This window comes from Anopheles arabiensis, chromosome 3 (assembly GCF_016920715.1).
Source record: "Anopheles arabiensis isolate DONGOLA chromosome 3, AaraD3, whole genome shotgun sequence".
In the NCBI taxonomy this organism is placed as follows: Eukaryota; Metazoa; Arthropoda; class Insecta; order Diptera; family Culicidae; genus Anopheles; species Anopheles arabiensis.
The window spans coordinates 73,600,345-73,628,085 of NC_053518.1; the positions used below are offsets into that span (position 1 = coordinate 73,600,345).

The 27,741-nt window shown below is 43.9% G+C and overlaps 1 protein-coding gene across 3 annotated transcripts in view; it reads right to left on the reverse strand.

The window, feature by feature from the left end:
• The window catches only part of LOC120902565 (nyctalopin-like), an 86,187-nt gene that overhangs the window by 4,777 nt on the left and 53,669 nt on the right, over positions 1-27,741 (reverse strand). For 2 of the 3 annotated variants that reach the window (XM_040311406.1, XM_040311407.1), the window contains 2 exons: positions 3,160-4,176; positions 996-1,156 (listed from right to left, as the gene is read on the reverse strand). In XM_040311406.1, the coding sequence (XP_040167340.1) occupies positions 996-1,156; positions 3,160-3,984 (986 nt within the window). In that variant the 5' untranslated portion in view covers positions 3,985-4,176. Of the gene's footprint in view, positions 1-995; positions 1,157-3,159; positions 4,177-21,955; positions 21,997-27,741 lie in introns of those variants that run through there. The other variant, XM_040311408.1, reaches the window with a different exon arrangement.

The window sequence follows — 27,741 nt, forward strand, 5'->3', positions numbered from 1 at the left end:
GCTTCGCTTTCTTTCCTTCGTTGCCATGGGTGCCATGAGTGTTGCTGGCGTAGACAACGGATGCTTTGCGTATCCTGCCGTCCCGTTGCATGAGTCGTGCAGGAATAGCGTCACCGTGCGTGACTGGGGGTTGATTTTAATTTTGAAAATAGTTTGTCCAAATACGAGCAGCGAGCAGGTGAACTCGTTTGGCAGTAGATGAGCAACTAGCTTGGGAATTTATTGCATTAAGGCATTCACCATGCAGCGGTGAAAATTTCCTTCTTTTTATGAACTTTAACTAAGATCTTCTTACTGTGCACGCGATTATACTGAGTACAATCAAATTATATGAGTGAACATCAATAAAGTTCAAAAATTTTAGCATTTTTCTATGTCTGCTTGAAATTTAATTTCTAAAAGACACGGTGGCATTTCAACTTTCAACCAACACCGAAATGATTCATTCGCGAAACCATGAAACCATCAAAGTGAAACCTCCGTTGGGAGTATTTCTATTGCCCATCACCGTTGCTATAGATACAGGATACGTGCTTTGTGTTGTGGATGGTTATAAAAATTTAAAACCTCATCAGCCACTGCAAGCAGTGAGCTCAGACGTGAGCGACGGTGCGCTTAAATTCACATTCCGAGTGCGCTCGCTAATGAAAGTACCTTCACACTTCACAGCGAAGATATGTTGCGCCCTTTCTCTTTGCCATGCCTGGCACATTCTCGCGCATCGAAAAAAGAGGCTATAATCCTGAATCGATCGTTACGAACATTTGATGACAGCTTGGGTACTACGACTTGGTGCTCGTTTTTATTACATCCTTCCCGCCCGCAGAGCGAACCGATCGTTTCGCCTCCTCCACAACCACCAATCAACTCGAGATAACATCGATAGCAACACCGTGCAGTATCGTGCAATAAGTCAATATATTCTGGCCATTTTCATAACTAACGGCCTGCGGTAAGGCGGAGTGGGTTGCAGTTGCAGTTTGGGCGATACTTACCTCGTATCGATGTGCTCCAATCGATCCAGCCGGTCCAGATGCAGCTCACGCAGCTGGAACAGATTTTGGAAGGCAACCGGCGGCAGCTCCACGAACGAGTTGCCGCTCAGCGTCAGCGTGGTCAGGTTGTACAGCTTCGCCAGCTGCACCGTCGGGATGGTCTGTATGTTGTGGATGAGAGAAACAGAACAACAAGTGTAAAAAGCGATGGTCGAGGGCACGATGAAAGTGAAAATTGCTTCCCCTTTTGGGAGGGATAGTAGAAGCTCTGGGGGAATTTTGAACTGGAAATAAGTCATAAGCATTATCGGAAGCCAAAAGCAATCGATGATGGGATGCAATGGGGTGAAAATAATTCACCGGAGGAACAGTTCAATAGTTCGTTGTAGTGTATAACCTCATTGCAGGCTATAATGATCGATGTTTGGGACTCAAAACTATTGAAATGTAATGGTGTAACAGTTGAATTTGTAACATCAGTAGTATAACATAAAACAATGTTGCTTTTGTACATTGAACAGTCTCTCATGACGGAATTCCAATTGCTTACTGCCAAGTTATTCTTCTTCTTCTTTTGGCACAACAACCGCTGTCGGTCAAGGCCTGCCTGTACCCACTTAGTGAAATGAGCTTGGCTTTCAGTGACTTTTTGCTACCGTAGCAGGATAGTCAGTCCTACGTATGGGGGCACGGTCTATTCGGGTCTTGAACCCATGGCGGGCATGTTGTTAAGTCATTCAAGTTGACGACTGTACCACCAGACCGGCTGTCAAGTTATATCTGAATCTTATTTTAAAATGATTGAATTAAAGTTAAGCAGTTGATAATTTTATATATAGAACTAAAAAAATACAATTGTTATGCCAATTTTGAAAGTTTTAATGGATTGAATAAAGTTGAAATGTGATCAAGGAGGAGTAATTAATTGGTTAAAAATTTATTTATGTTTATTATTTTTTACATAAAAAACTATCAAATTATACTGTTTTTCCATTTTTTGTGATATCAAATTCAAGTTGTTTTAAATCTGTTTAATTACCTTGTAAATTCATCACGATTCCTACAAAAGTCTAAAATTGATGTCTTACAGACAAAAATAGGTGCATTAGAGGCAACAATTTATATAAAAAACAGATGTCTTAGAGCCTACATTTGGCGGCAATGATTCTAGTTGTTTTAGATACATTTACTAATTGATCAATTATCAAGTTTAAAAAATTTGTAATTGTATTTTATAAAACCATTTAACTTGCATCATGTTGTAATTTGACTGAACCGTTAATTAGAAAGCGTTGAAGATGTATTATGCTTTGCTTAGAGGCTCAAACGAGGTGTTGTCAAATGCATTTTACATTAAATAACATTAAATTTGGCCAATATTTTCCCTATTATTATGACAGGCTGGCCTTGACCAACAACGATTGTTGTACCAAAGAAGATGCTTACTTAAACATGAAAAAAGCCGTTGGATCACACAATATACGAGGTTTTGATACTTTTAAGATATAAGTTAATAAAAACGACCTCAAACCGCTGCCTAATAAAATCAAAGGAAAAGACAAACTAATACAATATTGTAGCTTTACGCAACCAAAACTGTACAATAACAAAAAGTTCCTCTTTTTCGAAGCATTTAAATCCACACGCATAAGCGCCACGGTGCCGTATCGAATCAAAATTAAACTTTACCACACACCCTACCGGTGGCGTGGTGCATTAATCCTTTCCATTGACTTAATTTACGACCCCCCCCCCCCCTCTGTCTCCAATCCACCACTCCTCCAGGGCTACACCCATTTAAAAATGTCCATCACAAGCCCTGGCCTGGAGTTGATCGGTACCGGTTTGACTATTTTGAAACCAAATACGTTCGCCGCCTTTCATCGAACGCGCGGCCAATGACGTGATGAACCATATGCACCCAGGGCGAAACGTCAACTGTCCAACAAATGGTATCGCTTTCTTCACGCGTTTCACCATTCCAAAACAGGCCCCCCTTTAAAGGGCAGAGAAACCTTTCGAAACGGTATCTCACGGCGCACACATTTAATTGCAGCTTGGAGATGGTTTATTAAACTACGCTAATTTGAATTTCAAATCAAAGCTGAGGAGCGCGATCGAGCGAAAGAAGAAGGCGCCCTTTGAGGACGGTTAAGCGGCTTACCGTTAGATTGTTGTCAGCCAGGTCGAGCAGCTGGAGCGCGCTCAAACCGCTGAAACCGCTCCAGTCTAGCTCCATCAGCACGTTGCCGGCCAGCCGGAGCGTGTGCAGCTGGTGCAGCGTACCGAAGCTGTCGTTCGCGACGAACTCGATCAGATTGCCGGACAGGTCGAGATGGCGTAACGACCGCAGGTACTCCAGATTGCCCCCGTACGGTACCTCCAGCAGCTGATTGTTGTCCAGCAGTAGCGTGTCGAGCGAAACCAGCGGCCGCAGCACACCCTCCTCGAAGCTTACCAGCCGGTTGTTGGGCAGCTCGAGCCGGCGCAGCGACACCAGCGACTGAAACGCTGTTGGATGGACCTGCTCCAGCTGGTTGTCGCCGAGCCGGAGCAGCTCGAGCCGGCGCAACCCCCGGAAGCTGTCCTTCAGCAGCGCCGGCAGCACATTGTGGGTGAGGTTGAGGGCGAGCAGCTTTTCCTGCGATTCGAAGTTTTTCGAGCCGAGCGTATCGAGCCGATTGTGCGAGAGGTCGAGCGACTCGAGCTGATAGTAGAAGGCGAGCGTGAAGTGTACGTTGGTGATCTGGTTGGCGGTCAGGTTGAGGTACCGCACGTCCGGGTTGAGCTGGATCGGTACCACCTCGAGCGACGCGTTAATGCAGGACGTGCGCAGATTGCGATCACTCTCGCAGGTACACAGCGACGGACAGAAGCTGCTCGCGGTGGGCAGGAGGGTGAGTGATAGGAGCAGCACTAGCGTGACGTGGTGGATTGTCCGCTCAAGGTAGTGGGAATTAGCCACAAAGCCACTTAAGTCCGCCATCATCTCTTGGGGGTGGTTGCGTTTTCTTGTAACGCCTCAAATCTCGCTCTTTCTCTGCCTCCAGAGACGATGACGAGTTGGACGATCGTACGGCTGGTTTTGTTGTAGTGTGAGTTAGTTTTCCTTCTTCACGGTGGTTTTTAGGTTGCAGTCATGCTTCGAAGGTGTCGGCACTCACGCTCGTTTGATGCACATCTGGGGAGAAAGATTAGAAGAAAGTGAAAGGACGCAATGGAGTTAATGCGCTTATCGTTGGATAGGAAGGAGTCAAATTAAGAGATAACGAGGGTAAATTATAGACCTTTAAAATGAGGTTACAGCGTATTATTAACTAAGCTATAAGTGTATTATGGTTCAAGATCTTAAGAAGATTAACTTTATGGAAACATTTCTATGTAAAGTACAATGTAAAAACGATGAGGACTTCATAGACAAATTGGAAACATTATATAAGATTTATTCTGCACAAAAAATTGTTGAATAAATATTTAAGACACTAAATCCACCAAATTCAAAATATTGATATTTCTGGGGATAGCAGACTTATGTCGACATCAAAGCTACACTGAATGCTTTTGGCAAATTACAGTATTCTAAGGACTTTCTCAAACGTCTGCGCCAGGGGAACGGGCATGCCTGTCTCCTATACAACCTAGCGCTAGAGAGGGCCATCCGCGACTCGAGGGTGGAGACTACGGGAACCATCTACTATAAGTCAAGCCAGATCCTGGCATACGCTGATGATATAGACATCATTGGTCTGCGGCTCTCCTATGTAGCAGAAGCCTACCAAGGGATCGAGCAGACGGCAGAGAGCCTCGGATTGCAGATAAACGAGGCAAAGACCAAACTGATGGTGGCAACATCAGCGGGCCCGCCAACAAATAATCAGAATCTACGTAGGCGTGACGTGCAGATAGGTGAACGCACGTTTGAAGTCGTCCCACAATTCACCTATCTGGAGTCAAATGTCAGCAACGACAATAGCATGGAAGCTGAGTTGCGCGCAAGGATGCTGGCTGCCAACCGGTCATTCTACAGCCTGAAAAATCAGTTCACCTCAAAGAACCTGTCGCGCCGGACGAAGCTGGGACTATATAGTACCTATATAGTTCCGGTACTCACATACGCCTATGAGACATGGACACTGTCCACATCTGACGAAACCCTCTTAGCCGCGTTCGAGAGGAAGATGCTCAGAAGGATACTTGGCCCCGTATGTGTGGAAGGACAATGGAGGAGCCGCTATAATGACGAGCTATACGAACTATAGATGTACGGCGACCTCACTGTCGTACAGCGTATCAAGCTCGCCAGGCTCCGGTGGTCTGGCCATGTTGTACGCATGGATACGGACGATCCTGCTCGTACAGTCTTTTTAGGCCGTCCACTGAGAACAGAGGAGGCGTGATAGGCCCAAATTGAAGGCAATTCAATTGAGACCGTGATCGGTTTCGGAGACTCCTGAGGCAGGCCAAGACCGCAAAGCGGTTGTAGCGCCAGAGAAGACTTAGAAGAAATCCACCAAATCCAAAATATTGATATTTCTGGGGATAGTAGACTTATATCGATATCTAAGCTACACTGAATGCCTTTAACAAATTACAGCGTTTTTCCACGCGTTTTTGGCAGTATTCTAAGGACTTCCACCTCTGGGTGGTCCCCCTTGATTCGAAAAAGTTGGAAGAATAAAAGCAAGCAAATATAGGTTATTGTTTTTACAAATCAAGCACTCAATCCGCACGAGCATTAACTCAAAACACGACCAGTTATTTAGATGACATTAAGATAAACCGTTCGCTGGAAGTGATTTACACTCAACCATGCTCAAAGCTTTGCACAAAACTTCACTCGAATCAAACTCCACACCAAGAAGCTCCGTATCGCCGGCGGCTTTCATAAATCACACAACTCTCTGGGCCCATAATCATCATCCACCGTAACCACAAATTAGGCATCCCATCTTGAGTGCGATCTAAGTTTCAAAGTGTGTGTGGAAGCGCGCACGCGAATCGAACCAGTCGGGATGGAGGTGACAAAAAGTTCAACGATTCCGTGCCGGAGAAGACCTAGAAGGACACCAGCAGGCAGCAGAAGAAGGTAGGATTGAAACGTGTAATCTGTCAAAAACTTGTCACTCTTGACGCATTTGGCTGCCACAAGGCGCCGGTATTGGCACGCGAAGTAACGCGCACAAATCCTTTCGAAGCGCCGGTGCCCGGATGCCGTGCGAAACAAAGTGAAGGAGTTACGGTGCCACGTGCCGCATGGTGATTGTTTGGAGCGCTTTGTCGTTGACTTGTTATTGTTCTAAAGGTTTGTGTGCAGATTATTATGACTGCTTGGAGTGGCGCGACAAAAGGGTTATTTGACAGCGAAGAGCGAAAACCAAAACTGCTAAATTTTGTGTGATTGCTGCTGGAAGGCCTTATTTAATTATTAATACTTTTGAAAGAATTTCTGCCTGCCCTACATCTTAATCATAAAGTTACGCTTCCGAAATTTAGGCAACTTTTTGCGTTCCAATTTTACATTCCCATGCTCTCTTTCTCTCTGACAAACACTGATTAATGCAAAGCACTTTGCCTGTCCCGAACCTGCTTGGTCGCTGCGGAGTGCTTTGAAATCATTAAAGCAATCACTAAAAGCAACAATGCTTTAAAGTGTTACTCCTTTTTTCGCGGCGAACGAATAAAATAAATAAATCACAAAACTCCAAAAACTCAACCACGCAATGCTCGGCAGCAGTAGCAGCGGCAGCAGCAGCACGAAAACATAAACCACGGGAACCATGCAAAGCGGGCGCAAAACATTCCACCTCGTGAAAAGGGGAGAGTAAAAAAGTGGTAAAAAACCCCCGTTCGAATTCCGTAGTAAAAGCGGTTGTAGAATTTGTTGGCCTTCCTCCCGTTCTGTGTGTTTTCCACTCCCTCTTCGATCGCCTGCGGCCTGCGATCGTCCGTCTGCAGTGCATTGCCGTTCCGCCATCGCACGCAGCGGCCAATTTTCACCAACTGTCGCTGCCGCGGGCAGAGGAGGATGAGTGAGCGATCCCCGCTCCCCGCTATTTTATTGTTTCTTCAGCTGTTCCGACTTCAAAACCTTCGTATTTAATTTTGAAGCAAACGAGAAGCCCTGCGAATCCGAAAAGGGCCACCGGGGTACAAAACGCCCCGGCAGCAGGCAATTTTACACACTTTATCGCGTATGCTGCTGGATGCTTTTCGTTGTTTCGCCGGAGTGGAATTGTTATTTTTAGTGCTACGCCTTTCGGTCTGTGCCGAGACAGAAATTAGTTCCCGTGCGCCCCACGGCCCAGTCTGACTCCCGTCTGACACCTGTCTGACCTCTGACGCTGTCGGATCTGCGGCACAGCGGTCTCGGCAAAACAATTTACGCGCATCTCTACGCTAGATTCGCTAAATGAGCTGAAAAGCCATTTCAGGGCAGGATGGGATGGTGGAGACGCACTTTCTTACGAGTTCTATTGTCATCGTACGATTGTTCCTCCTTGCTGGGTCTCGTGGTGGGGTAGTTTATATTTGGAACCTCGGTTCGGCAGACGACGGCTGGATAAATCCCAACGGCAGACGAATGATGTAGCCGCAACAGGTTCGGGGCCTGAAGCCTGAGGTCGTTTGTGAAGCATGTGTGTGTGTGTGTGGTGCACCGGGGGGGATGGACAGAAGGATTAATGCGAAAGGGCTGGCACAATAAGCGGGAGACAGATGCGAAAGGAGGTTATAATTTTCTTTTTAATGGTCGATGAGCATAATAAGCACCAGAAATAGATGCTTTTGTGCACTGATGGGGATAAGGATTATAAATAGAGATTATTTACTGTCCCATATGATTTCGTTTCTAGTTGACATGACATTGTGTTAAATACTGTTTTAATTACACAACTCGCTGTTGGAAAGTTCGTCAACCAAAGCATCATGTTCGTGTTTGTCGAGGCTACTACATTCCAAGGTTCTAACGTGCAATTTGAAAAACAAAATTCAATGCCACCTTGGATTTGTCTACCAAAATCTGAGGATAAGTGTAATTCTGGGATGCATCTTTTCAAATATCTTTACATTAAAGTTTGGTATTGTTTACTACAAATTGTTAAATAATTTTGTTTTTTTAAATTATTCTCATAAATGTTTTTATTGATTTGATTAAATTTGTACAGTCTCTCTTAGAGCTTGAAAAATACGAAAAAAATCTTCAAGTTATTTAAAATAGACGATTTTCTATCCTTGGCAATCGCTATTTCAAACTCCCTGCTAGTAACAGTTCAACTCCACCATCGAACAGGCTTTAATATTCATCGCCCTCGGTATCATAAATAAGTACGTGAGCTGCATTTCCTGCTGCAGTCTCCTTGCAAGTGGTTATTTCTGTGTGTTGTAAGGGAAAGGGAATGAACAACACAAGAACAGTAACGATGAAGCAAAAGTGTTTGCCAGTCTTCCTCTCCAGTACCCGATATGAAATACTCGAGGAAGAAAATCGTTCCCTTAGAAAGTCGGGAAGCCGTCTTTTTTCGGTCCGGAGTGTTTTTCCGATATCCTAAAGCTGTTTGCAAGTGGAAGCAAGTGAGCAAAGAAAACACACAGTTTTACTGCTTACGTTTTGGGTGGTTTCCGTGTTCGTTTGCAGTTTTTGTTAGACCGCTCACGTAGCTCATAATTTTAAAACGCGAGCTCAACTTGTCGAAAATAGCAATAGCATTATTGACACGACTCGGTTGTTGGTTTTGTGGAAAGAGCCCTTAAAGTTATTGTTTAAATAAAATTCCCTTAAAAAGGAAAATTTTGAATACAGTTTTAGTTAAGTAAATCTCTTCCCAGAAGAGAATATATCTCTATTTGTATCAAAAAAGTCCTAAATCGATTTCCAAGAACTGTCATATTTCATGGTCACTCGAGAAGACACAACCACACCCAGGATGCTCTTCCAGTTGAGTGCACCGTGGAGTGAAAACAAAACACTTCAAGGTCTCGTCACCATTCGCCTCGAAAATGGATGATCCATAGTCCGAAAATGCGGTGCAGTTTGTCGGTAGCTCGAATTTCCCGCAGTCTTTCTTTCATTCTTTCTCAAACAAAAGGAAAAACGGTTGCCATCTCCAACCACTGAACAGTCATGCTGGACACAGGCAAGGACAGCCAGAAAGTGCCACTTCATGATGTCGTGTCCTGCCGTGACAATGTTGACAGAATTCACACACAGCCACACACAACACTGAACGCAGTCCGACGACAGAGCGAATGACTCGTCGGGATGGTCTGCCGAATGTCTCCAAAGTGGGATGCCTCAAATGTCTCAATTTGGCAACCGGATATGGCGCGTATGCCTCGGTCGGCACTCGGATTGTGGTTTGAGGATAAACTTATACCTCGCCATTTTTTCCGTGTCCTCTTCCTAGGTGATAAATTAGCCCCAGGAACAGCCCCTGGTAGCTGACAGGATAAAAGTGGTCACGGGTGTGTCAATCAAAATCGAGCTCTAAACGGGGCCAGCCAGTTTCCATTCTTACGAATCTGCTTTTCTGCTCATCATCATCATCATCATCATCACGAACGACATCGTGTGCGTCGTGTGACATTGTAAAGGTTTCCTTACCGGCTGTGCCGAGCCGCGCAACGAAAAAGAAAGGCAAACTGCGAGGGAAGATTTATAGCGCAGGAAGACATTACCGGGAAGAGATGGTTTTATATTTGCCTTTTGCGCGCCCGCTCGCGCGTCCGGTGCGCTCCGAACTTCCTGTCTGCTGCTGCTCTGTCGCTGTGGGTGCGCGTTTACAGGTGCCTTGGGATCGTCCGGGTTGCCTTGGAGGGTGCAGGCGCGACGCAATTGTTCGTAAAATTCTAACGTACTCAAATAAACCTAGTTTGTAATGATGTTTGATTTTGCTCCGCTTTGCCAACCACCCAATACACACTGCATCCCTTGTCTTGCCTTGTCTTGCCTTCGAGGCATCGTATGGCGGTGGGATGGATTTACAATGGTGAAACTTTACTGCGAAGGGAAGTCATACATTGCTTTATGAGTTGTAATGGTGAAAACGTTATGTTTTGTGCCCTGCTGCTAGCAAGCGGGAACGTTTTGTATGTGTGTTTGTGTGTTTTGCCAAGAAATTGACTATCCTGGTCGATAAGGGCAGAGATGATGCCGAAATGATGCTGCTGCTGAGTGGATGTAGCCTCGCTCGTCGAACGAAGAAAGAGCAGGAGCAGGAGCACATTTGGATCATTGTCTGTGATTGCACTCCAGCGTTTATCCGTGTTCGTGTGTGTGTGTGCATGTTTGCTTCATTTAACGAACGACCAATAACTTCATAAAAAGTTGTACTACATGCGAACATAAATACAGAAAACGGATGCATGTAAAACAATGGCATTTTGCACCGTAAACGCTTTGTTGCATCACGTGTGGGTTTGTTCCGGGTGAGCATGGAAGGGGAGCTGTGGAGTAATTGGAAACTAAGTTGCGTACAAACAGGAGAGCTACAGATGCAACTGCTGGTATTTGTTTGTTCGTTTGGTGGAATGTTTGTTGAGGTTGATCGCAATTGGAAAAAAGAGCTCGGGGGCATATGTGTTGATTTCCAAGCCACAAACATAGACTCTTTTAATGTTTGGGAGTAGATCCTCTAGACTAAAACTCCTGCATGTTTGATGGTAATTCCATTTGAAAAGTCTTCTTATTTAAATATGATAGAAGTTGTTCCGTTGAAAAAACAACAAAATATGCAATATATAAGATCCGAAACTAGCTCAAAAGTTAAGAATTGAAGTATTCGATTTTCAAAAGAATCTAGAAGTTCAGGTGATTCTGTAGGTGTTATCATTCTTAATGAAGTTGATTTTATCAAACTACTTTTATTCACATTCTGATCAAGAGCTATACCCCAACACTTTGGCAAAGACATATAATACATGAAGTGCTCCATAGGCGGTCATTGCATTAAACATTTAGCCGATGAGAGAATCCAAACCACTTCTGAACCCTTGATTAACTGGTGTTACCATCATTAGATCGCTGTTCAACAGCTCGAACCTTCTCAGTACAATTAATTGTATTTTATGTCGATGCTTTTCCAGAATATTCCAGTTTACATCGTTTATCTGAAAAAGAAGGCTCTATATGAGATAGGCAAACTATGTATCTCTTATGCCTCATTCCTCAGTCGTTAGGTCCTGAAACCTTATATTCCGTGAACAACTTTTATGAATAATTTTTCCATCAAATAAGATGCTAAAATTTCAAATATCAAGAGTTGGTCGCCTAAAAATATCGATAACGACTTCCCAAGAAACCGTATTATTTTATTCTGTGAACTTGTGAGGAACAACACATAGTATGTTACTCGTCTACTCCAGCTCATGCTACTTCTACGAACACTTACATGATACGTTAAACACAACTTATTCGAGAAATTCTCAGCAACTACCACCTTCCACCAAAATCAGCAGCCGGGATTTACCTTGTAAACTGCATCTCATCCGCGTCCAAGAATGGTTTGCAGAAAACCTTACCAGAATTTTAATTATCAATTTTGTATTTCCCCAGATTACCGTCCCGAAACCAACGCGTCCCAGGACAAACGCCCCGGCAACCGTGGGCGCGCGCGCGACAACACCGCGCAAAGCGTTTGCGACAGCAACAACTCAACCGTGTCCAACGCACCACCGTCATCACCGCCTTCTAGGATCTCCAGCCAGCCAGCCAGCCAGCCAGCCAGCCAGCGGTTTGGTGCGTCGCAACGGTAACTTTAAATCTCTGTCACTTATCCATGTCGTAAAACCAAACACACACACCCTCTCCTTCGTGCACGCCAGGTTGGCAGTGGTGGTAATGTCTGCGCATTCTGCCCAGATCCCTTTTGCTACTGCTGCCGCTGCTGCTGCTGTTTGATGTGGTGCGGGAAGCAAAAGCAAAACAACAAAAACCTGGCATAACTTCTGCTTATGGCTGCTTCGGCCTACCACACGGGCACACGGTCGCGCTATATCATCATTATGCAGAAGCGCGCTGGTCGTCGCGGTCGTGGTTCACGTGGTGGTTCTTGCCGACTTTTACCAGCACCCAGCGTCAGTCAGTACCGTCAGCGTGCCGTGCGACATTTAACGAGCGACGAGCGGGAGTTTTCGGGCGCTACCAAAAGGCCATACCCAGACCCAAGCTCGCGCACACGGTGGTGGTGTGTGGAGATCATCTCGTTCAGTCAATTTGCCAAAACAAAGTCGTTTATTACTCACCGTGCCACCGAGCCGAAGAATAGCCAGGAGAGGGATGGAAAGATCCAAGGCCCATCTGGGCCGAAACGTTGCGCGTTTCGTGTGGCTGTTTCAGAGGGTTTTAAGTGTTTACATGCCCCAACAATCGACGGATTCTGCCAGCTCACACGGCTCTGATGCAGCACATCAGTGCAGTCCTTCGAAGCCGTCAGAGTGGCAGCCAACATCAACATCAGGCAGTACAAAAACGATGCGTGCACCATACGCACCTAGCAGGACTTTGTTGGTTTGTTGTTTGCACGACTTTGTGTGTGTGTGTTTTTGATTGTAGATTTTGATGTTCTCGTCGTAAAATCTCACTTGTCATTGTGTCTCGCGTTGGGAAAGCCGGGATCACAGGGAAAACACATTCCGGGAATCGCAAGGAAAACGACGCCAAACTCCATCACCCTGCTCTGCGGTAGGTTGTGTGTGTGTGTGTGTGTTTCACCGATCTTGCCAAGTGGATAAGCAGCCATTCTTACCACTCTCTCTCTGCCTGCCCATAGACCCTTACGTTGTCTTACAGCACTGCCTACTGCGATTATGATTTAACGGGGCGCTCGCTGTCAGCTGTCGCCGTTTGGCGAAATGCGGAAAGAAAGTTTCTGGCGTTTCGTTTCGGCTTGCGCATCGTGTACGCACCCGGTGAGGGTATGCAGCATACAGTTAGAGTTACTGTATTTTCTTTCTCTCTTTCGTTTCGAATGCGCGATTGCTTCCCAGGCACGTCACTGCCCGGTGTCTCGGTCGGCAGGTAGCGCGAAAGGCGAATTAAATTTAGTTACTCGCAGGCGAAACTCGCCGGCACCAGAGATTAATGGGATTTTCACGGCATGCTGTGTGTCGAAGGAGCTGAAGTAGGCAGCAGTGTGTGTTGATTAACGTTGATTTATGTTCGATTGCGCTTTATTGCAGCGTGTGTGTGTGTGCGTGCGTGCAGAAAGGTGCCCCACAAGGTATAGTCTATTATGCTTTCTTGTTTGGACGGTGTCATAAAAACTGGTGGTTATAAATTAACATCGTCTCGTCTCCATAAAAGAAAAAGTGTGTTCAGGTTGCAGCAGATGATGGCAGACGATTAGAAGTTATTTTAAGACGAGACAAGATGTTTTTTGTTTTTTTAAATATAATTATTATAGAATATATTTGTTTTTGACGGACGGGTTTTGCCAAGAAGTCGTCGCCATTCAAAATTAACGATAACAATTCGAGCTTATAAATTACACTGCAAATGAATGACGAGAGCATCATTTATCTATTTTTACTTCTTTCTCTCGGTCATCTACAACCATAGTTTACCATTAAATGGAAAACGTACTTCAAAAAAGGCATACTTTCTTTTTCCACACAATACACATAATGAGCATCAGCACAGCGATAAGAGTATGAAAAATGGCGAACCGCGAAATGAGTCATAAATACGGCCGTTTTGTACGGAAAGCAACATCCGCGGGAAGAAGCTACAATTCCTGCCCATTGGCTGATTACAACCGCGCAGCCGATGTGCTTGATTACAACTTACGGCCGCAACGACGTTTTTCCCATGTTACAAGTGGCATCTTTTACGGCTCATCGCAACGGATGCCATTAGACAGCGCAGTAGCAAGCAGCAAGCAGGAACGACGTGCGGCGCTTTCCTCGCAATTGCCACATGTGTATCATTGGCACTGGTTTGGTACTCGTTCCGCGCAACGATGTTTAATTACGCATCCACCAACCAAGCCAACCAAAAACCGTGGAGCACATTACCGGGAGCAGAAAAAAAAGAACGAAAAACCAAAATGAAAAGAGGCAACCCAATACGGAACACAAACCGTACGTACATTAAATTGATAAGAGAGCAAATAACTCATCTTTATGAGCCATCCGCGACCGAAAATGTGGCGTTGAAAGCAACCGAAATCTTCAACTCCACACGGGTTTCTTCCTTTGATTCCTTTTTTTTCGGGCGGGTTTTCCTTTGCCTTTTCACTTCCAAGACATACAAGCTTCTTAATCGTGGACTGACTACTCCAAAAAAAGCGGGGCCGTACAGCTGTTTGTGCGGTGTTCGTGTTTTACCCGTCGATTTTCTTTCTCTCTCGATACCGCGTGCGTGGAAAAGTATAAATTTTCCATTGCACACACACCAGTGTACTTGCTTTGTGTCTACCATCTGGCGCTTTATTATAGCGTATGCTTATTTTTTTTCGTTATTGTTGTATTGTTATACATGAGACTCACTTCACTTCACTTTTCATTGGATTCAAACGGCGTCCAGGGTCGCGGGAGGGTAAAAAAGTGCATTGTCGGGCAGGCAGATAATAAATATGATACAGAAAATTATGTTGATTTACGGGAGTCGGCGCAAACATTCGGGCGGGCTAATGATGCTTTGTGTGCTCTCGAGGAGAGCAGTTTACAGAAGTCTTACTCACAATCGAGAAAGGGAAACATTATCATTCAAAGGATTCTTTAAGCAGGAATATATTATTACTACTTTTTCCTAATTACCTTTTCTTACGAATGAGCACACCTAGCTTATTTACTTGCAAATAATTTGCAATGTGTCGAGTAAATAATCTATAGTATCCCTTTTTCTATTCAATAGAAACTATTATTTAAGGGTTTTATGAGAACTTTTTCACTTTTTTTGGTTTTTAGGTTCTAGCATAATGGAGTCCTTCATGATTCTAGTCGTTTTTTGTATGGAGTTTGGCAGTTGGAGGCTGAAATCATGTAAATACTTCATACAAAACCACACATAAAACTATTCTGCAATTTTCAGCCTAGATTATTCTAGCCTCAAAGCTAGAATTCAATTCGAGTACCTGTTCGGAAAAATGGCAAAACAAGGTGGTGTTTACCCAAGTGACATTTGCTCGAAATAGTTTTTCCATATCTGCTTGATTGGTACTCGATACACCTGAATTTATTGATTTGTGTGTGATCAAGTGTGTTGAAAGCGTCAAGATTTGGTGTGTTCGTAAATTAGACTTTTTTCTGTCGATGAACGATGCCGTCGAGCTCATTTTTCATTCATAGCTATGGTTTTTGATGAAAAACAAAAGCTAATTTTGTGTGACGTTATTTTATAAAAAAAGGTATTATTTAAGTATAAAATGGGTATATGACCAATTATAACGATAGGAAACATCATTTCTGAGCGAATCTAGAAGAAAACAACGAAAAAGCCGCATCCAATTATTCGTGCTTGAAAATGTCAATTGGGTACATTTATCCCAAGGTGCATTAAAGAGATCAGGTGATCAGAATCTAGAATTAAAGTGTATGTAGTCGAGGTGGCCTCATATCATGTTTTTATATCCAAATTCAGTAGCGGATAAAGGGTATCGGGGGCCCTAGGCGGTAAGACGAGTTGAAGCCCCTGTAAATGGTAAATGTCATCCGAGGGGCCCTACGATCATCAGTCACAGACTCTAAGTTTTTTGCTGCCGGGGGGGGGGGGGATGCCAGCCTCGTGGCCCCAACGTCCATCCTTCTGGGGGCCCTTGTCACTAGTACACTGTCCACTGTACACTGTCACTAGTATACGTCATACATGTAATACATATGGCATACTATAGACCAGCGATCTACGGGGCCCCAGGCGACCGCCTAGTCCGCCTACCGTTAGATCCGCCACTGTCCAAATTTGAATATCACTTTTTGACCGACCGGGTGAAAACTTTTGCTCAAACCAGCTTTCTGGAGGCTTGACGAATACACAAAACACTCTTAAAATCGTCATTCAGAAACAGAAGTGATGAAAATCAGCCTTCTAAATTCATACACCCTGGGATAATCCCACCTGCATCTTATACTCACTTCTATAGCTGCTCGAAAACTGCTATACAATACAAACAGCTTACAGGCTGAAATTTCAGCCTATGAACTTAAAACGGAAAGGATCTCAATATTAGAGCGCTTCTTATTTTTTGATCATAACTTTAAAAAAAAGGGTTTGATTCTCAAAATTTAAAAATAAAGGGATCATTTATAGATGACGTTATTACAAAAAAGACAATTTATTACTCAGTGACGCTAAATTTTTGGATTAAGTTGGAGTTGTATTAAACACAAATACGGTATGGTATGTCTCACTCCTTTGATAACGTTGCGTAACTTATGGACTTATCCACTGTCACACATCGTTCTTAATACAGTAGAACGTCGATTATCCGGGGACGGATTAACCGGCGGGTGGTTTAACCGTGCGCATGAGTTTGACAGTTGGTGTATCGTGGCGAACATTTGCTATGATGATTGAACTAGCAAAAACATTTGTTGAACAGCTATCTATAAAAAACTATTGTTAAATCTATTGTTATGGATATAAAAAATATTTTACCAGTGATTAATCGATTAGTTTCAGATGAATTCTTAGTAAAACCAGTGAATTTTAAATTTTTTATATGAATTTGACATTTTTGGACCATTATCCGTGGAAATCGATTAATCGGCCTCCGCCCGGTCCCAAACAGCCCGGATAATCGACGTTCTACTGTAAAAGCAAAACTCCAAAAAACAGACATTTTTCCCTGTTCAATTCCAGCTCAATTTCACGATTGTTGTTCTTAAAAAACCAAAAACCAAAAAAAAAATAGATGATGAAGACTGCGTCAAAAGCTTCGAAACACTTCACACCTTCACATCCATTGGCAGACGAAGGCAAACAAAACCCCTAGCATGTTTTCGCCCGAGCGCGTGTGGCGTCCGGATAATCTCCGTCAAAGGCAAACAAACAACAAGCTTCCACGTATTATGGCACGAGCTGCACGGTTTTTGATCTGCACGTTAAGATAGGATTTATGCAAAGCAATTTTCCATCCCTCGACAGATACACACAAACACACAAAAAAACGGTACATTTTGTCACCTGCTTTGCTAAAGCTGCCTCACCACTATCCACCAGCAGCAGCCTGCAAGTGCATATCGGTCGCATGGTTTGTGACGAGAATCGGATAAGCTTTGTTGCGTCTGAGTGTGTGTGTGTGTGTGTTAAGCAGTGGCCACATTTGTGCAGTCAACCAGACGGATAAAAGCTTTTCTCCCCTTTCTGCAATTGCAAATAAAAGGAGACAGGATGCTTTCATTCTAAGCTCCATGTACGATTCCGCCGGCCATCTTCTGCATTAGCGTGCATGGCAATGTCATATCCTTTCTTTCGTGTTTTTTTTTGCCACTACCTTGAAGAAGCTATAGCAATTGTGAATTTTGTCTTCCAAGGAAATCTGCACCTACGCTTGCAGGTGATGATGATGATGATGTGATTGAGTGAAAGTATGCTTTCCGTACCTCTTGGGCTGAAACAAAGGCTCACGCTTTGCGTGCTTTTCCCAGAAATCCATTGCCACAAGGAGGGATAGATTTCGACCATGAATCCTTTGCCACAAGCTGCTCCAAGTTGCAAGTCTTTTGGTACGGCAATGTGTGTTGTTTCACCTTCATTTCACTTCTCTCTCTCCTCCGATTGCTCCGCTTGCTGACAATATCCATTAGCGGTAATTGAAGCACGTGCTTTAATCAACTGAAGAATGGTTACATTTATGAGACAGTTGTCGTCCGTGAGGGTCGTTAGGCTTTGAGATTACGGCCTCTTTGGAGGGGGAAACCGAACGAGCGACATCCGCTAGGCTCGATTGTCTTGCCACACCGTGGAAAATGGATCCTCATGTACGCCAAAATAACCTCAAATGCAATCGCAAATGAAAAGCTCAACCAGGAAACAACCAGGAAACTACCAGAAACGATCATCGTTACCTTTTCCCCAATTTCACCATTATCGCCCTGCGTTTGGTTGGCTGGCAGAGAGTGATGTGTTCGAAAACCGGTCCGAAGATTAGGTACGCCCCATTTCGAGCGAAGGGAAATGCAATTGCCGAGCGAGAATGGAAGCGAAAAAATGATCTCTAATTATTTTACCGGAAGAGGCAGTAAAAACTTCCCCCCTTTTCACCATCCAGTAGCCCGATAACAATCGGTATTGTCTCAATCAAATCCCATCAACTTGCCGCAATCGGCAGCGTTGTGCTGCGCGTGTCGTGCTTCCGTGCAATCCTTTTTTTGTAGTGTCTAGGCACTTCAATGGTTTGGCTTGGAAGCTAATGTTTGGCAGGAAACCGACACTCACTCCCCACTACTCGTCGGACGCCCGCCGGTTTGGCAATTGAGTGAGAGAAGAAATGCTTTTTTATGATTCCCATTTTTGCGCGGGCAAGGAGCACGTGGGTACGGGGGTGCAGTTGCTGCCGCAAATGTGAATAAAGTGTCCATTTTAGTGGAAGCAGAAGGATGGTACGGGGTAAAGGGACACTTTTCGCTTTTGGGTGGATGTGAATGTGAAGGAATTTGCCATTCGAATGCCCGTTCCCTCTCCACTTCTTTTGCTTTCCCGCTCAATCTCCCATTTCGATGCGATGCGAGCATGGTATCAAGCATTGTGCGACGACAGCCGACGACGTTGACGATTGTCGAACAGCGTTTCGTGCGGGGGGGATGGAGGACCCTTTTTTGTCCTTCCTTCATTTCACTCCGTGTGTGTGTGTGTGAAAGAATGAACCAAAATGGGGGAACGAAGTGCAGGAGGTTTATGTTTGCCTAGCTCTCCATTATCATTTTCATCGTTGCTCGTCGGCTGTCGCTTGCTTTTTGGGTAGGGGTTTTAGGTGGGAAGAGTCGTCCTTATCGTCATCAACGAGATTGTTTGTTTATTTATCTTTCGTGCGTTTTTTTCTTCTTCTTTTCTTCTTTTTCTTCCTCGTCCTTCGTGTTTGTTTCGCTGCGTCGTGCCATTCAGTGCGAATCGTTTTTTTTGCTGCTGTTGTTGCTCCTCGCTGTAGGAACACGCAAATAAAGGATGCTGCAAGAATTGAAAAGGAACAGTACGTATGCGTGTATGTGTGTTTTTAGGATTTTTTTTGTCACAGTTTTACTCTTTTCGAAAAAAAAAAAAACAAAATGTTTACAAAACAGTGAACCCCGGGAAATGCATCCTTTCGGAATGGAGCCCGAGCTTCATCGTGGATGGAGAATCTGTCGTTTGTTTGATGATTTTTCCTCCACTCTTTTTCCCTCCAACACAGACACACACACACTTGGTACTTGTTTTTGTTGTTGTTATTGTCGTACGCTTTGCTCCATTTTTAACCCATTGCTGGTTGGCTGGCTGATGTTCTAAGGGTTTTTGGTCCCAGCTTCTTCCCGGGGAGAGCAAGAAAACTTGCAGACATCCTAATTAAATTTCAACATGAATGATGTCTCGCCTAATGACGGTGCTGGTTTGGGTTCGGAGTTTGGAATGGAGCCCACACTGGGGGCAAAGAACGGGTTGAACGGGTGAAACAAAACAAAAATTAAGAACCAGCGTTTGTCGGTGGTGATGGATCGTTGCTTTAAAATTGTTTGTGATTGTAGCAATAGCACAAAGAAGTAGCACAAAAACGCTTGCAATTTGCCACAGCAACAATGGGCGCTGTGTGTGTAATGAATTTGAAAAGGAAAAAAGGGTCCAAAACGAAAGAACTGCTTTTTATAAGAATTTGAAGAATGTAGGAAAGCTTATTGATTGAAATGATGATGGATAAGAATTGTTGCCTTTTTTTTATTTGCTGGTTTGGATCACTTTTTGAAGTTGTGTCTTAATTTTGAGATAGAAAAGTATCCAATTACCACCACGAGTCCTTTCAGCATTGATTAACAAATGGTTTTTTTATATTACAGGGTTTATCAGGAATTCTCATCACAGCTATGAGCTATAGACACTCTATTGACTCTTTCCTACGTTTAATGAACGTATTGAAATGGGAAATTGGTCTCTAGAGCACCCTTGTTGGACAAATCCAATAGGAAGGAGCATATCAAAATTGGGTGCCATAGAATCCAATTTGCATAGTATGAAGTTCACTTCACATAAGAAAGATTCAAGAAAGTGTCCCACTACTATGAGAACCCCTGTAAAACCCTGTAAATTAGTTTGGAAAGGTACGATTGAGAAAGATTGTTCTGTAGAACAGTTTTTTAATGTCAAAGGAACGATCTAAGGCATCTTATACAGATAAATATTCCAAATTTAAAGAATATTATACAAAAAATGTTACAACAAACACTCAATCATACAGACATAAATCCATATACATAAACCATACTAAGAAAGAAGATTCATTTTTGCTATAACAATAAAAAAAGGAATCACACACACATTTACAACCCGCACAGACTGCGTCGTTGGGCAATCGTAAAAGCAAAACAATTTCAACGCAAAAGTTAACCATCTCCCAGACTGTTGTCGTCTTCGCACGCTTGTCTACCGAGAAGCGGCCGAAACTATCCCTCATGTACACAGCAGCAGCAGCAGCATCAGCACAACATAACCGTTGTCGGATGTGTAATGTTGCAGCATACGAGGAAGATGTTGCTGCCTGCTCGTTTGCCGCCTGCTACGATCAACGGTCTGCGAGACAAACGGACGGGCTGCTCGGGTAATCACACATGCGACTGATTTTCTCGGATGATTGCAAACTGTCACTAGCATAAACAAGCGGAGTTTTCCACCCGTCTTCGGTCGTTAGGGCCGGGAAAACTCCTCGTCCAGCATTGGAGCAAACACACATTGTGCGCCGTTTTTGTTTGTTTGGCGCTGAGTTTTGTCTGCCGGAGTTCCCTGCAGTGCGTTCTGTGTTCTTCAAGGGTTGGCAATGCAAGCGTCGGTATGTGATGGGCTCGTACAAATACACACATACACCTTCCTTCCGGGGGAAGGGAACGGGCGTTAGCATAAGTTGCTTGCTACTCTTTTTTTTATCGTACACCGGAAGAGGGTGTAGAATAATGTGTTCGATCGCACATACCAACTTTGTTGACTTTTCAAGCCAATACGGCATGGGGTGCCGTGCGTAACCGTGCGTGACCGTGTTCCGGCCAAGGGTTTTGCCTTCGATTTGAGACACTCACACACATACAAAAGCCGTGTCTGTGTTTGATTGTTTTTATTGATTTCCTTCACCCCCTCCCCATTCATTGTTCGATTGTCCACGAGTTGTCATTTGGTTGGTACGCATTGCGTGGTTTGAGGTCGGCTTTGATCGATTTTCAGCCGCTTCTCTCCGGACACTGTTTACTCGCTGCTCCTGCTTCACCGGGTGGAGAAGTTTCAAGCCCTTTTTGAACCGTGTTTGAAACACCCTCAGGGCAGGCAATATCCTCCGTTCGGCAAATGGTTGAAATTGTCTCCACGATAAATTGTTCCCGCTGCAAACAGGAACTGCAGCCAATGTTTCTAAGCGCATGGTCGGCAAGTTAGTGTGGGTTTTCCGTTTGGTTTTTCTTTTTTTTTGTATTTTTTAGCACAATTGCTTCCTGGCTGGAGGATTTAATTTAAAGTGCGCTGCACCACGGTACGGGAATGGAGTAGAAAAAAGAGAGCAAGAGAATGGGAGACGAACGTGCCGCTGGCACACGATTGCTGGATCTTGTCTGGCTTGGTAATGACATGTCAAAATGTGGTAGATTACGTTGAATCCTAATTTTGCGTGGTACTAACGACGGATGTAGATGGAGTTTGCTGTGTGTGTGTGTAAGTGGAAAAGGGTTGTTTTTGCGCAGGATGGAAGATTCGTTAAATTAAAATTCAATTTGTGTTCGAACAATGTCTGAATTTAGTTAATTAAACGCATGATGTCAACCGGATAATCCTACAAAAGTCCTTACTTTAATGAACTTACTATGTAATTCTAACAATAACTGTCCAGAGAGATAAATTGTAGCTAACCTGTAAAAAAAGTAAGAGAAAGATATATCTTAGAAATAGTCAACTGATTATGAATTAATATAATAACAAAGAACTCATCAAAATTTGATCCTTAAATCATCCATAAATTTGTCCAACATTTAATAGAGATGATAAAATCAATAAAGATTCATTTCCCTTAAACAGATACAATATGTTTGATTAAATTTACTAATAACATGAATTACTACTGTACTTCAAGCGCCCTTGAGGGATATAATTTAAACACTAGAGAGCCACTCGCAAACTCCATTAGCCGGTCTCGTAGTACAATGGTCAACTCGGTCGACTTAATAATATGCCCGTCATGGGTTCAAGCCCCGAATGGACTGTGCCGCCAGTGATACAGGTAAACATTGACCGACAACGGTTGTTGAGCTAAAAATAGTAGTAGAAGAGAGCCACTATGATAAAAAATGTGTTCAATTCTAAATATTGTCATAAATTTTTTTCCAAAGCTTTGGCAATAAATAAATTAATTTTCATCCAAGAAATCACCGTCAAATAAATAGATAAAAAGCTCTACACTTCGTATGAAGCCAACTACTAGCTTGTAACTAATCAAACTATTTTCTGTGACGTTTTCGGAGCTCCTCGTTCATTCCCTCCAAATCTTTTCCCCTTTATAATTCAAAAATAGCTCCTACTTTGGAATGGAATCGATTGAACCACCTACCTCACTGCACTCGGTCTGAAAAGGGAGGCGAACGAAAGGGCATTATGAAGAGCTTATTGCGCTAACAAAGCTTCCAGCGCGAACATTGACCAGAACATGTATAGCGCGTGCAGTGAGAAAGCTTTTTCTCTAGTTTGATGTTTCTTCATTTTCACATTGGCTCTATCGCACCTCCTCCAAAACAGGCTTCATCTTTCCCTTGGTTCGATTGTGTATCGCTACACTTTTGTGGGGAACGGAAAGGCAAGGAAAATAGCCACTTTTTGTCGTGCCACTGTTAAAACGAAGTCAACGAAAAAGATCCAACATTTTCCAGCATGCGATCTTTCACCGACCACACTGTGGCTGGCTGTGGGGACGGGGATGTGCACACTTTAGAAAGGTAGATTAGTAGCTCTTTGTTACAGTGAGAGATGATTAAGGCACGCTTACACACTCACTGCAGCACAACGGATACAGCCACTGCGACACAGGACACAGGACCCGTTTGGCAAATCGAGGCAAAAAGCGACCCAAAAAAAAAAAAACGGATGAAAAGGATAAAATCTTTCAGTGTCGTGTGATTATTTCCATCACGGTACCACACTTGTTGTGACTCGTCGTGTGTTTGTGTGCGTTTTTGTGTAAGGTGGACAGAGCAATGTCACGATGCAATGGGGGAGAAAACAGGGATCCACTCTAGAAATGTCGCAGCACAAAAGGATTTGGTTCCATGGATTGCTCTGTGAAATGACTCTGTCGTGTGTCTCTCCTGTCCTTTCCATTCTCCCAACCCTGTTGGTCGGAAAAATGATCCAAGCAGCAAAGCGGGTCCAACATAGAAAAGCGAACGAAACGTGCCCATCTATAGAACTCAGGCAAGAATGATGTCGCCTTTTGTCGCTGGATTGTCAGCTGGTGCCTTACCTTGGCTCGTCCTGCAGCCTAACCATCCGACTTAATAATAGGACAAAACTCCACAACGAAGAAGGGAAAGATGAGCGGGACAATTGCAATAGAGCCACGTACGTGCAATAGAGGACGATTTTATGAACCGTAAGCATAAGTGTTTTGGTGTGATCACATAATTATTGCACCGGATGTAGCTGGCAAAAGGAGACTCGTTCGTGGTAAATAACTGGAAATTAAACTGAAGTGCTTTTAGTGCGGCAAGCAAAGCAAATTGGAGCTCATTGGTTGGCCTTTACAGACCGACTGTTTGCTTTCCGTTTTATTGGTTGATAGTAAATTAGATATAAATATTTTAATGATCATTCCGCATCATCATTTTGTGATCGATCGTAAAAGTGACCTTTTGGATGACCCGTTTCAATCCAACCTCTTTCGCAATTTGTAACTGAATTGCAAATATTTATCTAAAGCTTATTGATGAGCTTTGTGTGAGCCGTTTGCTTTTATTAGTGAGAATAAAATGAATAATTACTTTCAAATTATTTTATTACAAAATAAAATCACAAACCCCGGTCCAGCCAGACACAGCTCATCAAATAAACGAAGGGATCAACACCAGCTCCGATTTCATGTGGAGCTGGAATTAAAAGCCCTCTCCTTCACACTTCATCACTCTCTATCTCTCCCACACTTTGTGCTGCAAATGCTCTCTCCGTCTTCGACCTCCTCCGATATCATAATCACATATTTTCATTACAGTAATGTGTATTTTTATTATTTCTTAATTAATGATATTTTGCTTTTATCACCGTGGTACCGTCACCACCACCGCTAATGCTGATTGCAGTGCCCATTCACTGCAGTGAGTCTCCCCAGATGATTGTCTCCCGTGGCAAAGTAGTGTTGGCAGTCCCGTAAGCCTCCCATTGTGCGTTACAGTATCCATCATGAGCAGGGCCCCGATGCGAGGAAAGCCTTTTGCTATCTTCCACCGGAAACAATTCCACCAGAACCACTGGTGAAAGTGAAGCGTATCGACCGCTCTCTCCCTCCTTTTTGGTGATAAAGATAAGAACGCTTCACCCTCCCAGAGCAAAACATTTGCGTTCTTAAAAGCCAGCACAAGCCGACCCTTAAAATCGAAGAGGGTGACACTCCAGCTGACCGTAACCGAACATATAAATACGCCGGAGCACAGATAGCCATTGCGAGCTGGTGTCATTACGGGGCGAAATAAAAATCTCTCTCTCTCTCGCTCACTGTCTGGCCCCCAATCATCTCGAATATGCATTTACTACTAAAATGAGGCGGGGGGAGGCGCAAGAGCCGGCCATTTTGTCACCGATAGCTATGAGTTATGATTATAGGGAGCTTATGCTTATTGTTCGGAAAATTAGATCAGCCTTCCCTCGAAGGGTTCTGGGGAGGCCGAATCCCCACACTCACTCTTCGGGAAGTGTACCATTCGTTGATACAAAGGAGAGCGAAAGTGGGGTTATGAGGCCTCAGTGAGGAGCAAAAATGGCTGATAGGAATAATTTCATTCCGCACAATGTCCAATGGAACATTCTGTTCGCTTCTAACTGAGGCGGCCCGGACAGAGAGTTGTTTTAATTCGTTTATTACACCACCAGCAAGGGGGAAGGATATTACTTTCAGCCGAATCCGAGTTCGCCTAATGGACATCAGCGTGAACGGGAAGAGGGGACGGACAGTAATCTCGACCTCCCGGGTTGGAGAACACAAAAAAAGGATTCATTCGAGATAGATACAACAAGACGCTGGTTTTGTTTCACTGCCCGATCACTGCGAAGGCAACGGGCAGACACTGCAACTGGAGCGCAAAACAAGGGGGGAGGGGGAACAAGAGGATAATAAATTTCGAATACCCGTGATTTGGGATTTTACTGTCGTCGGTGGGTCCGCGCGCAACTGGCCAAGTGGCGAAGTAATCAAACCGAGGCCATCCACTGACCATAGCCTGCGAGTGGAACGGATTAAAGAGCCGGCCGCCGAAGGACACAACGATGACACAGCGTGATTTCGCCACACAGCAGCCGAACGGAAACGGTTTGCGCCCCAGAATCGCTGCACTTTCCCGCATGACAAATGCGTCAAATCAACGAAATTTCGGGCCCCGGCGAAAAAAGTGCTGATTGAAGCAGGGGTTGGTAGACACGGACCGATTCGAACGAAAGGATTGGTTCGTTGGGATGCGGGAAGCTGACCGTTTGGTGAAAAGTTTTGGACCCCGGGACTGCCATGGGAATGCGTGATAAAGAATCGGCAATGAACGGATCGGTGGCTGTGTGTGTGTGTGTGTGTGTGTGTGTGTGTGGCGTCTTTGGGTCGTTTTGAAAGAGCTTTGTTTTGCTTTAGCTCGGCTCAGAAAGATGATGATGAGAGGCGATTGGAACAGATTGAAATCAGTTGAAATGAAAACGTTTAGTGTCCAGCGCTTCGCTTCAAATGGATTCCGAATGAAATGAGATCAAAAAAGGGTTTTTTTATTATCATTTTCCGAACTGACAGCGACGACTTTCCGCGCGGCGTTTGATTAGATTTCTTTTCCAATTGGATGGCGCTCGTTTTGTGTGCGAATTAAGACCATGTCGATTGAGTCGCGTTTGATGATTGATATTTATTGATATTTATGCGTCTAATATAACTGCGCGATAAAATGTGACGGTCATTTTATTTGTCTTCGTGGATAACTTCACCCTTTACGCGTTGATTTGATTGATTCGCTCGGACTTATCGAGGTCAGACAAAAAAAAGAGCTGGTCTCAATGGAACATTTTCATCCGATGTAACAAAACCACAATTCCATGTACAGCAAAGAAAAAGCCTTTTCCATCACAAAAACCAAAAACTATGAAAACGTTCCTGTTTCTCCTCCCCTCACAAAAATGTGTGCCAAACAACAAAGAGCAAAATGCATTTTTGCAATCTTGTTGGATTTTATTCTCCCTCCATGCTGGCTTTTCCTGCTACCAAGATTTCGATGTAATCCCATTGTAAAGCAAAACATTTAGGTTGCGTGCAATCGATACACTTGCGTGTTCTCTGTTTGAATTTTGGCTTTATTTTTCCACATTGTGCAATTGTTTCCATGACCGTGAGTGAGCAAACCGGCGAGAGTTTACATTTTGCGTAGCTTGGTGTTTTTTTTTTGCCTGCCACAACGCACCCAGATCACAGTGGGATTGGGCGGAACGCGCAAAGGACGAGGCCGAACTTCGGTGATGTGGAAAATGCGATAAAATTGTCGATTTTTGCGTTGAAAGTGCGCTATGAAATGGAGTGGAGAATTACGTATGTGTGCGCTGTATTTTTGCTTGTTTTCCTGGTAAAACTGTAACCGTGAGCTTGTCTGTCCACCACCCGGAACGCATTACTGTAAGCCGTGAGTACGTGTAATAGCAACAAGATAATGGTTTTTTTTTTTGGAAAAACCACCACAAATCGGGCTCAAAATAGGTCGTGAAGGATGGAAATAACATTCGCAGAAAATCGAACACTGCAATTGACCGCTTAATTGAAAATCTAAAGTAGCTGCATGCCGGTGTATAAAATAGAAGGGGGTTAAAATTCGCAGGAAAATTCATCACACGCATCTGCAAATTGATGCAACTTTTGCTCGTGTCATATCAACAACCAAAGAAAATGGAAAAACAATGTTCACGGGCCGGAGCAGAGGAGTGTTTGGAGCGAACCGGGCTGAAAAGCAACATAATTAGCCACCGAGTACAGCAGCCCACAGAGCGGGAAGAGTGTAGGCTCGGCCAGAACGACGACCCATTAGCAGTACAAGCTGACCGAACAAGCCACCGGCATAAATTATAAACGACTTCCCTTGCACGGAACGGTCGTCCGACTGGTCCAATTCTAGCCTAGACAGTGTGTATTCTATCGAGCATTTGGGTGTGTGTGTGTATCTGATCCTTTCTGATGTACAAAAACTCGTTGTAGGAGTTGTAAAGAATGTGTGGGACTTTTAAAAAAAAAACAAAAAAGTACCACAAAAGTCTTTTGGGAGTCTGGACGGGGTTTTTTTCCCCCCGAGAGGGAATTTCAATCAAAATGCACCATTTCTGTCAACATTCATGGTTGAAGATCAACAAACACAACTCGTTTGCTATTAGGTAAAGTGA